Source organism: Engraulis encrasicolus, chromosome 17, assembly GCF_034702125.1.
Source record: "Engraulis encrasicolus isolate BLACKSEA-1 chromosome 17, IST_EnEncr_1.0, whole genome shotgun sequence".
Taxonomy (NCBI): Eukaryota; Metazoa; Chordata; class Actinopteri; order Clupeiformes; family Engraulidae; genus Engraulis; species Engraulis encrasicolus.
In genome coordinates this window covers 20,795,261-20,807,760 of record NC_085873.1, presented here as the reverse complement: position 1 = coordinate 20,807,760, position 12,500 = coordinate 20,795,261, and the positions used below count along the sequence as shown (strand labels likewise).

The 12,500-nt window shown below is 44.0% G+C and overlaps 1 protein-coding gene across 1 annotated transcript in view; it reads left to right on the top strand.

Moving 5' to 3' along the window:
* The window catches only part of fam20a (FAM20A golgi associated secretory pathway pseudokinase), a 38,701-nt gene that overhangs the window by 2,961 nt on the left and 23,240 nt on the right, over nt 1-12,500 (top strand). Inside the window, exons 3-4 of the mRNA XM_063221936.1 lie at nt 7,799-7,992; nt 11,048-11,098. Coding sequence (XP_063078006.1) covers nt 7,799-7,992; nt 11,048-11,098 — 245 coding nt within the window. The remainder of the gene's footprint in view (nt 1-7,798; nt 7,993-11,047; nt 11,099-12,500) is intronic.

Genomic DNA, 12,500 nt, shown 5'->3' with positions numbered 1-12,500 from the left:
CACACACACACACACACACACACACACACACACACACACACACACACACACACACACACACACACACACACACAAGCAAACCTGACAGGCTTAGTTACTGTATCAGTAACAAACACAATCATTTCAAATGGGAGTTTTTTTTCCCTTTCTTTTTTCTGAGAACAGAATTTCTGTTGATGCTGCAATTCAGTAAATTGGCTGAGTTGCCAGTCTTGTGTTGTTTAGTGTTTTGAGTGACTCATAGACAGATTTTTGTGAGTGAGAAAGGAAAACAACACTCTACGGCAGGGCTTTTCAATTAAAAATCACAGAGGGACAGTTTTTCAAATTCCCTCCAGTGAAGGGGACGAACATAGAATCTGTATAACTGCGAGCAGCACGGTGTCTGTGGTTAGGGTGTGAAACAAGCTTAGCTTGTAGCTTTCCAGACAGAACAGATATTGGCGTCTCTATGTCTTAGTAGCCTTAGGATGGTCTATTTATGACACTGCTTTCTATAAGATTTCGCTCTCATATCCCAAACCTGAAGTGCTAGTGATCACAAATTATGCACAGCCACAGATAGCATACATATCTGTTTATGTTTTGTTCTGACCTCATGGGGGGCAGAACCTTGCCATCCAAGGGCCGCATCTGGCCCTAGGGCCTCTATTTGAATAGCCCTGCTCTACGGTTTCCACAAGAAGTCTCCGCCACCTCACTAATAATCATGTAGGTGAATTATTAGTAAAACTCAAGCACAGTGGGGTACAAAGGACCATGTATTTTGATGTACAGTATGAGTAATTGTTGAGCAAGATAGCAAAGCCCTTTTGTAAAAGAACAAAATGTGATTTGAAATGCTCACACATTAATCTCTTATAATGGCATGTGTTATGCTGTGGAGTGTAAGGGTCCAACCTTAGCACTACATACAGGTGGACCCACCAGGATACACATTGCACAACACACACATGGCACGTGGCTAACATACCTACAGTATGTATATGGGGCTGTACTGGGGGAGAAATAGGGTCTGGGCACTTTTGGCTTAAAGGGGCACCTCATAATTAGCAGCACAGAACACTTCGTGGGCCCCTATTTTCAGAACTGTAAAAAATATATAAATACAATACATTTTTTACATTTCTGAAAATAGGGGCCCACAAGGGTGTTGGGCCCACTGGGTAATACTCACTATGCCAGATGGCCAGTCCAGGCCATATGTTGTGTATGTATATAGGCACCGTAGTCATTATGCAAAGAAGATAAAATATGGTAAGAGCAATTGGGCATATTAAGTCAGTGCCCCACAACACCCTTTTATTTCCATTTGTTTTTACTGACATCACCCTTTATGTCCAAACCCAGATCACATCACATGTACTTCTAACTGACAGGGTCAACAGCGGGCTGAGTGACACAATGTTATGTTGACTCTGTGTTCCTGTCACCGTGTCCCTAAGAGCAGGTCCGCTGCTAAGGTTTCGAAGGCCCTAAGCATAACTGTTCCATGACGTTTTTTCAGTCAATCTCAATTTAACCCCTTAGCACAGCACTATGGCTCTCTGCAATGTCATAGCAATGTTGTTATGATGTAGTTAAGCATTTTCAGCAAGTCAATAGGGTCGCTGGCTGCAGTAATAGGCTACGAGGCCCACATTTTGGGGCCAAAGTGGTTGGTGCCTCAAGCACCCTGCTCACTGTATGTCTAGCGGCGGCCCTGCCTAAGAGGCAAGCCGTGTCAGAAGTTTCAAAGTTTACTTTTGAAATGTTAGCTTTGGCCTTTGGTGCTGTGTCCTGACTCGCTGCTGCTGTCACGCTGGTCTGATCGGAGTTCATTGGTCTTTACACGTGACCAAGTGGCTCTTCCTATCTCTCGACCAAAAAACAATGGATGTGTTCCAAGTTGCCTTTTGAAATAAGTTTCATTTTTGAAGCAAGGTGTAGGCCTAAACAACTACCAGTTTCAGTTAGAAAACAAACAAGAATGTAACTTAAAACTTCATTAAATGCTTTGAATCAAAGGTATCTGACGTGACAAGAAAAAAGTTCATTGGCCTACCAACCAGGGCCTCGTTTCCCGATAACGATGGTTCTTAGCCTTACGTGTGTCGTTAACCAGTGATCCTACGAATGTTCTTAGATTTCCTACGACTGTTTCCCAAAGACACTCGTACATGCACGCGCGTGCACAGCCTCTAAGATCATTCGTAGCGTCGCTCTTAAGGATCGCTGTCCACATATGTGGTGCTGAAGTGTCCTCGGAGTGAACTGCGCCGTCATGCTGCTAAACCATTTACAAAATGTAAGGCGTGTGTCAGTATCAAAAGTTGTTTTCTATAAGGGTGGGACTACATTTGTAGCAGTTTGCAACTATCGACAGGAGTCATTGTTGGCAAATGAAATAAAAAGCACACACACAATGAAATCATGCAAAACCATGAGCTACGCCGTTAAAACAAAGCGCGTGCAGTTGGCTACCGTGCGTAATATTTAAGAAGACAAGTAGGCCTAGGAGTTCCAAATTGGGATGCGCATTTTGAGAGCGGCGCACAAAGTAGGCCTACCGCGGACTCAAGGCTTGAACAACTGTGAGGAACATTTTGCACGGCAGTCTGCTGGTATTAAAACAAAAAATCTACACGATTCCCCACCGCTGCCTTTTTTATGTCATAGTTTACCCTACAACTGTCGTGTCTTTTCTGCGTCGCCTTCCCTTTCTTAGGGTAGGCCTACTTGAAAATGAAAGAGTGGGCAACGACTCGCTGACCATTTTTCTTTTTTTTTTTTTTTTTATGTTTCGGTAGTGCCCTTCCGACATCACCACTCTTGTATCTGGTCGCCGAAGCCCCCTATTTATTTTGCGTGTGGATGCCTTGTTCTTGTTCACGAAGCACCCACACAAATTATGATTGATCACAGTTTAATAATGCCCTGATTTATCAAACACAGCTGAACTATTTACTGCCTGTAAAATATTTTCCAAACACATTGCTTTTATTTTATACACTTACACAATTAATGTTACCTTCTAATTTTCGTTACAGTGTCAACTGTGGTGTCATGATATTTACACTCCCGTCTTAAAACATCAACTTGAAGCGCAAGTTTCCTATATTCCTGTGGGTGTCTCCACTGTGCCATGCAACTCGCGTCTTAAAACTGCAATCTTATGCGCAAGTTTCTTCTTTTCCCTTCATATCCTGTGGGTGTCTCCACTGTGCCATGCCGTTACGATCAATCTTAGCGCGTTAAGACTACTCCAGATCACTCGTAGATTTCTCTTAGAGTTACGTGTCAACCTGCGATGGTTCTTTGCTAAGTTGGCTTTGGGAAACGCTCCGTGAGCTCTACGATGGTGTTACGTGTGAACTTAAGTAGCACGTAGCGTTAAGTAGTACTTAAGGCCCTTTCGGAAACGAGGCCCAGATAAGTTATCAGCCATATTTCATATAATTGACAAGTTTCATAAATTGAGCAGTTTTGGTTTGCTACACTTAATATGGCTATACTGATTAGGCAATGCAAACACATACAGATTTTTGGTCAAATGCTGAGGCACTCAAGATTTTTACTTTTTTAATTTGGCCACAGTGCCTACACGTTTCGGCCCTTATGGCCTTCTTCAGGGCGTAACCGCATTATCAGCATTTGTCTACCTGGACCAAGTTTGGGAGCCCCTACACTGATGAGCACCAAGTGAAGATCCAGAAGCACTCCAATTACCTGCTTGTGTTGCATACACATGTTTTTTTTCTTTTAGATCTCATATTTTACCAGGGCTTCACTACATATGAGCAGTTTCCTGAAATGAGGTAGACTGTTCCTTTAAATAGGGAGACTGGCTGGGGGGCCCAACTGACAGCAGCCGCCACCTCACCAAGCTCCTGAGGGGCATGTCAGTGCACAGCTCTGCCTTTGGTAGGGAGCTGTCAGCAGGGCTGGACTGGGGGGTGGGTGGGGGAATAGGGCCCGGGCACTTTTGACTTAAAGGGGCCCCTCATCATTAGTGGCACAGAACTGACTCGCCGGTGGGCCCGCACCCTCGTGGACCCCTATTTTCAGAAATGTTTATTTTAAAAATAATAATGATAATCATTTATTTATTTATCTTACATATCTGAAAATAGGGGCCCACAAGGGTGCGGGGCCCACCGGGAAATGCCCCTATGCCAGATGGCCAGTCCAGCTCTGGCTTTCAGGTGCGCTGCGCTGTGCCATGCTCCGAACTAGAACTAGAGCAGAGGTGAAAAGTAGGCCAGAGCAGAGCAGAAGCAGCCCTAACTCAACACTGAGAGTTGGACCAACTACATAAGTGTTAAATTAAGTGATTCTAGATCTCTTCTTACAGTGCGCACAATTGTCCCACCGGCTGGTAGATGCAACATGGACTTGAGCAGTAATTGGTACCCATGAGGGAAGGAGGGGGTGGTAGTATGCAAACATAGTGCACAGCACAGCAAAAAATAAGCATACGTGTCATGTAAGGGGTTCTGTACAGTATGTTTCACACTTTGGTGTCTTCAGACAGGTGCAACTGAGTATGTTTGGTGGCGTAGACAAAAGGGAGAGCAGCTTGAACTTGTGTGACGGAGGTGTTCCCGCGCAGTTCGTCCCCCTCGGGGCCTTGAACTCACCACCTTGTCAACTACATCGGTTCGGCAGTGGGAGGCACAGTATGAGACTAAATACTGAGCTAAAGGGCCGGTCCGATAGCCCAACGCTACTGCACTGTATTGAGGCTTCGGAAGGGAGGTTTACTAACGTTCCACGACGCACTCTGCTAGTTGGCCTCCGTTACACTCTCCCCCCTAAACCTCACTCCCATCTAGGGTCAACGGCACCACTGTGACGGAGGTGTTCCCGTGCAGTTCATCCCCCTTGGGGCCGCAAACTCACCACCTAGTCAACTACATCGGTTCGGCAAGAACGAGACCGCTGAGCTAAAGGGCCGGTCCGATAGCCCAACGCTTCGGGAGGGAGGGTGCTTTACGAACGTTCCACGTTGCACTCTGCTAGTTGGCTTCCATTACACTTGGATGCGGATGTGGATGTCATTGTGCCCTTGTCCACTTTAGTCCTGATTAGCAGCAAACCAAACAGTCCAAGTAAGCTCGACGACCACAGAAATAAGTGGTTAGACAGCGCTGTAGCAGAAACTGTTCTTTTTCTGGAGGATTGAGACTGCTGCTGGACCACTGATGTGGTGATTTGATTGCTGTTTTATTGTGTGGGGATATAGGAGTGGAATCACCAACAATGTCTCACTCACACCAATTCTTTGACGGCCCATCCATCCATCGCCCTCTGCTTTCCTAGAAGTTCTACCTACAACGCTGCTGCGTGCAGACACACAGTAAACATGGCATCCCTCCACATGCACAATATTTACTCTTGAGCCAGTGATGCGGCTGGCCATCGGGACGAGTCTAAAAAGGATCAACAATGGCCGGCCTCCTTTTTTGTACTGTGGCATAAACATGTTTATGGGAAGGCTAGGGCAGTCATGGGGTTAGGGCGTCAAACTTGTATCCCAAAGGATGCCAGTTTGACTCCCGACCCAACAGGTTGGTGGGGGGAATAATGAACCAGTGCTCTCCCCCATCCTCCTCCACCATGACTGAGGTACCCTGAGCATGGTACCGTCCCGCTGCACTGCTCCCTTGGGGCGCCATTGGGGCTGCCCCCTTGCATGGGTGAGGCATACATGCAATTTTGTTGTGTGCTGTGGAGTGCTGTGTCACAATGACAATGGGAGTTGGAGTTTCCCAGTAGTTTCCTTTCCATGATTGTCAGGAAATTGTGACAGTGGCAGAACCATTTGAAGGGGCTATTCACAACAATCACTTTTTACATATTTCTGTATTGTCATTTAGGTCTGTACAACACTACGGAAAAAATACTTCTGTGATTGACATTATCCTATAGCCAGCCGCTACGACCAGCAAACTCAAATGACTGATTATTCGGAAAGATTTTAAAACATGGCCAGAAAATTGTATACCTTTTATGTGAGTTATTTTCCGCAAAGAACTGATGAATGTGTTTTGTAGGACAAATACCTATACTGATATGTTTATAATTAGTTATAATGAATTCCTTTTAAGAGTCCAACTATTATGATCGGCCATTATACAGCTAATATGTTTCTCATCTTTTATGTGACATGACAATAACTTGCCATTGCAATGAAAGGGAAGGAACAACAACTTCATATCCCTTTTATGGAAAGATCATGGTATGAGCATCCATTGCTTAATAGAGTGTCATACAATTATTCAAGTGTTTTACAACAGAGAGTGTTGTTGTAACCATAACCACTGGAGTAATTATTTCTTCGTAGTTTGCCTCCCATTAGCCAACATTTCTGCTCATAAAAATAACCCTTCCCATAATATTCCTTCATTGCATCTTTGATGTATCCAGCAAACCAGCACAGCAGAGGCTGTGGCGTAGCATATCTAAGTTGCAGGTATGCGTGGTCTCTTAATGAGTTTGTTATTCTGAGCAGAGCGGAGAACAGTGTGAGCGGTTTGCAAGTGAGGACATGTCCAGGTTTTAGCTAATCCGAGTGCGTTCTTCTGTTTCCCAACCAAAGGGATGATGAGATCATAGCACACAAAAGTAGTTTTGAAATCACCACACAAAGCCTAGCCTTTTCAACAGCCTTGTGTAATGGTATGGCATGTGCATATACCAAATCTTGCCCTTACCCAGATGGCATTCTGTTCTTAGTCTGTAAATACGTGTGTACATACAGTACATGAAGAGATCAGATGCAAAGCCCCCTAAGTGCCTTTTCAGAAAATAATCTTAATTCATTTTTATTTAATACAAAGCTATCAAAATTGCATATTTTTTTATTTTATTCATGTAATATAACTATTTACATGTATTATCAAGTACATGAATGTAAACCAAACCAACAACGGGGTTCTCTAAAAATATAGAAGTGCAGGTCTTCAGAAATGGAGTGAGGGGGTTTTGCATCTGAACTCTTCACATACAGTACATACAGTACATGGGCACCAGACAGACCTGGACATAAAGGTGATTTGCACATCAAAAGGTATGGGTGTCTGCTCCTATGCACCTTCTCACCAGGTGCTGGTGAAGTGCATTCACACAAGTAATCGAGAGAATAGGACAAGAATCACCGCACACTGGTGGGCTTCATTTTGCTGTTGTTTTATTTCAGTCAGGTTCACTTGACCATTCACATACCTTCCACAGGTGAAATAGGTGATTTATACACATTTAGAGAATGTTTAGAGCAGGCGTCACCAACGTGGTGCCCGCGGGCGCCAGGTAGCCCTCCAGGAGCTTCTGAGGTGCCCACCAAGGATGTTATTAAACAGTCACGAGTATAAGATTTAAGTCACAGTTAATGCTTTTCTTAATTTAAATATGAGATTATTTCTTTATAGCCTGTAAAGAATATTTCCTTATAACTTATATGCAAATTATCATTCAATCTACTGTGATTTGGGAATGATGTCAAGACATCAGTAGTGGATTTTGAACAAAAGTAGCCCTCTGGTAGCTCTCCGTAGCCCTCGGGTAGCCCTTGGTAGCCCTCTGACCTAAAAAGGTTGGGGACCCCTGGTTTAGAGGATGTCTGTGCTTCAGTCCTTGTGGTGCTCACAGTACAGAACAGCAGAATGAAGACAAACTGGGCTACTTCTCAGTGACTAGACCCAGGGATGACCGGAGCGCAGCATACCGGTACTTTTAGAGGTTTTTAGAAGTAGTCCAGTTTGTCTTGATTTATACACATCGTTGACGTGCCTGTTGTTTCCTTCCCTCTGATTGGCAGGCAGCTGAAGTACTACAGCGACGCGGCCCAGGCCGCCAACCTGTCACTGCCCCCGCAGCCCGTGACCTTTGACCCCGAGGCCAGCTGGTTGAAATTCCACCTGGGCATCAACCGCTACGCGCTGTACACCCGAGACGACCCCGGCATCGCCCGGCTGCTGACGGACATGCAGAGCAACGGCGTCATGAGCGCAGGTAGTAGACACTGTACTGCACACCAGAGTCGCCCAACCAGTTCTGCCCCCATAAGAGTATGATCAGATCTCAGAAAAGGCTGAGCTGGAAAAATGCAGCATCACCGGGTGCTGAGAAGTTAAATAGCAATACAACAGCATATTGAAATTGGCAGAAGTTCTCCTTTAAGGAAATAATACATGTCACTCTACTGCACACCAGTTTCCCAACCAGGGCTACGTGTACCACTAGATAGAAGCTGCACTGTAAAATTACATTACATTTTGCATTGCTAAAAATTACAGAGCCAAAGTATATGCTGTACTGTTCACCAGTTTCCCAACTAGGGCTATGTGTACCACTAGGTAGAAGGTGCGTTGTAAAAAAAACAGAGAATGCGTGCACGTCAGTGGCACAGGTGCTGGACAAAACAAGATAACTTAAAGGAAATAATACATGACAGTTTTTCCTATACTCAGTCCTTCATCAGGTGCAACATTTATAATGTCCATATCTGTACTGTACACATGCAGCATGTCACATGTAGTATTATATATGCACGATGGTCAGGACCATATGCATAATGCATACACATACTACACACACACACACACACACACACACACACACACACACACACACACACACACACACACACACACACATACGCACGCACGCACACACACACACACACACACACACACACACACACACACACACACACACACACTGACCTACAAAGATGTCTTTAATGATTGAGGAGGTTTAAACTTACAGTACATTGTGTTGCCAAAACAACTGCAGCAGTCAGTCAATTACATGGATGCTTACACCACACACACACACACATGCGCACACACATGCGCACACACACACACACACACACACACACACACACACACACAAACACACACACACGCACACACACACACACACCACACACATAGACACACACACCACACACATAGACACGCAAGACACATAGACACACACACACCACACACATAGACACGCAGACACACAGACACATAAACACATAGACCAGGCCCGCTGACAGGGGGGACAAAGGAGTATGTTGTCCCGGGCCCAGGGAGATAGAGGGCCCAGAATTGGGACCCCATTACATTGTACGTATTGGGTAGGGGGCCCTTTCAGATAACTTTGTCCCGGGCCCAGCAAAGCTGTCAGCGGCCCTGGTCCTCACACACACACACACACACACACACACACACACACACACACACACACACACACACACACACACACACACACACACACACACACACACACACACACACACACACACACACACACACACACACACACACACACACAGCAGATTGAGTGCATCACTTGGACAGAAGCCAAAGGCATGATTGAAGTGATTTGCATGGTCAAAATTGAATTGGATGGATAAAGGCTCAGCACACTGGGTTGTACAAAGCGTTGGTGCATTGCATGTTCAACTTTGCATGTCCACTTTCTCGTGAAATAAATCAATACAGCATAAAAGTCATCAACTTTGACAAAGACTGACATAATAAACTGACAAATGTTGATTTTGTTGGTTCACTACACTATACAAATAATAGCTGCAGATAGACTCCACATCCAGTATATAGTGGCAAACAGAAATTAAAAAGTGGTCAGCATTAGTGTGATATTTGTTGTCTTTAGGCCTGCAATCGTCAGACTGCATTACACAGTAAGAATATACTGTAAAAACAAACTGCCCACATCCAGATTTCACAATTTCCAGTGCATCTTGCTCAAGACTCTTGTTCCACAAACAAGTGGATCTTGCTGAACACAAAGCAATCAGAACAGCACCCAACCCAAACCCATTAATCATTCACCACTACCAGTGGCCAGTGGGCTGTGCCAGTGGTCAGTCTTTTCCTGAGCCATGTGGACATCTGTGGTTGTCTGATTTCTTGATTCTGATTGGTTGATTGGTAATGGTGACACAGGAAGAATGGAGACCACACCGTTAAGTTTGTTCCTCAATAGTGTGTGTGATGCTTTCCTGGAAATTTCTCTGGTCAGCCAAAATAGCCTGAGCTTGCGTGCTCAGTGAGTCCAATTTATTTTGTATTCTGATTGGTTGATTGTTGATAAGGGAAAGGAAGAAACCACACTGGCAACTTCCTGGAAATCTTTGCGTACTGCATTTGCAGGCACCAGCCCATTGAATGGGCGTCTGTGGTTGTCTAATTTAATTATCTTGATTGGTTGATTGATTGTTGACAAAGGACGAATGGAAACCACACATTCTTGCTTCCTCGATAGTGTGTTCTGCTTTCCTAGAAATCTCCATTTTGGAACAGAATGTGTATAGTTGATCTTGAAAAAGCAAACACATTTACTCATTACCAGGGCAGCTGACAACTTTCGCTGGGCCCAGGACAAAGTCGTCTGAAAGGGCTCTCTACCCAACACATACGATGTAATGGGGACAGAATTCTGGGCCCCCTATCTCCCTGTGCCTGGGACAACATATCCATTGGACGGGCCTGCTTATTATAGTAGATACTGTATACTAGATAGAATTGAATTAACTAGGATGCTGTTGTATGATGCTTTCCTATAAACCTCTGTTACTTCTGTGGTTGAAATGTGTACAATTGAAGTTCAATTTGAAGAGGTGTGTTCAATTGGAAAAACAAGTGCAGTAGTGCACTACACACAAACACCAACATGTTTACTATGCAGTCTAGATATAACGCGAAATACATGACAATTTACTCAGTAGCCTAGCGTACTCGTACTCAGGGCTATAAATTAACTTTTTTAATCACTAGCCAAAATGTCTTGTAATATCATCTCGAGCCAAAATGTCTAGTAGATATTGATCCAACCAGCCAAGCACACACAAACAAATGGGTCAAAATGAGTACGTTTTGTTTTCTATCACCCATAACTCCATTTTCACCAGCATTTGGCCGGTTGGTGGGTATTCATTTATAGAGCTCTGCAGTACATACAGGTAGTACATGCTGTACAACTGAATCAACTGTCACTGAATAGGGTCAATAGCCTCATGCATTGGGACTAAACCATTTCTTTTCCCTCACAGATTATACCCAGGATGAGAAAGCTCTGAAAGGGCTGTGTGACTGCACTCAAGGTATGTGTGCTTCGCTTCTCTTCACTGTGCCATTGTGCTATGTGTTATGTCATGTATAGCATGTATGTTTCTTTATTTTTTCTCTTATTATCTCATGTGCTTGTTGTGAGATATACTGTACAGTACATAGAAATATACAGTGGAGAGGGGTGATGCAAAAGAGCTATGTTTTAGAGAGAGAGAGAGAGAGAGAGAGAGTGCGTGTGTGTGTGTGTGTGTGTGTGTGTGTGTGTGTGTGTGTGTGTGTGTTTGTGTGTGTGTGTGTGTGTGTGTGTGTGTGTGTGTGTGTGCGTGCGTGCGTGCGTGCGTGCGTGCGTGCGTGCGTGCGTGCGTGTGTGTGTGTGTGTGTGTGCAGCTAACTACATGAAGAGTAAGTTTTATCCTTTATTTGCCATTTAGTAACTGTCAAACTCGACAGAGGTGGTTTTGAAAGTGGATGTGGGGGAAGTGGCTTAGGGGATAGCCGTTTCCAGTCCATGGATACCGGTGTATAATGATGGACGTCAGACTGAGCAAGAGCGCTTTGAAACTGGCAGCTCCACAGCTAGACTGAAATTATAGCCTTCAGCAAGTGGCGTGGTTTTTTTATCAACTTATTTTAGCAACCAACTGCTATTTAAAAAACAAACCAACAAACACACAAACAAATAAATAGACAGAGGAAATAGACAGGAAACTTCAAAAATACTGCATCACCATCTAAGAGAAACTAAAAAGTAAAAGTACACAGCAAAGTCAAATAGTCAAGAGTTGGGTTCTGTAAACCAATGGTGTCAATAGTAAAAGTAAATTCATGGTGTAAGTACAACACTGGAACATGATATTACATATGTTTTATCTGATATATCTACATATATATCTATCTATTCTTTATTGTGTTGACTGTGGTGTGTGTTTGTCTTGTGTGTCTTTGTGCCACCTCCAAAGCAAATTTTCCATTTCATGTAAGTTTATTGGACAATAAAGAAGTCGAAGTCTAAGTCTAGTTGTTACACCAGTCACTCCATTGTGCCTTCTGAGGTAGATAGGCTGTGTTGTTCCTGAAAAACACTAAAAACCTAAAAGGAACACACCACAAACGTTATCCAACCAGCCCAGAGTACACTGGTTACTCAGATAAGTTACCCGTGTTTGAAAGCAACTGTGCGTCTTTTTTCTTTACATTTACTTTTACTTTTGACTGCTGTAAACTAAGTTGCATGGTCCTCGTTATAGCATACCCTACATCAAGAAGCTGCAAAGTGTTTAATAACACATAACTTGCATCTTTATACTTAAACACACACACACACACACACACACACACACACACACACACACACACACACACACACACACACACACACACACACACACACACACACACACACACACACACACACACACACACACACACATACAC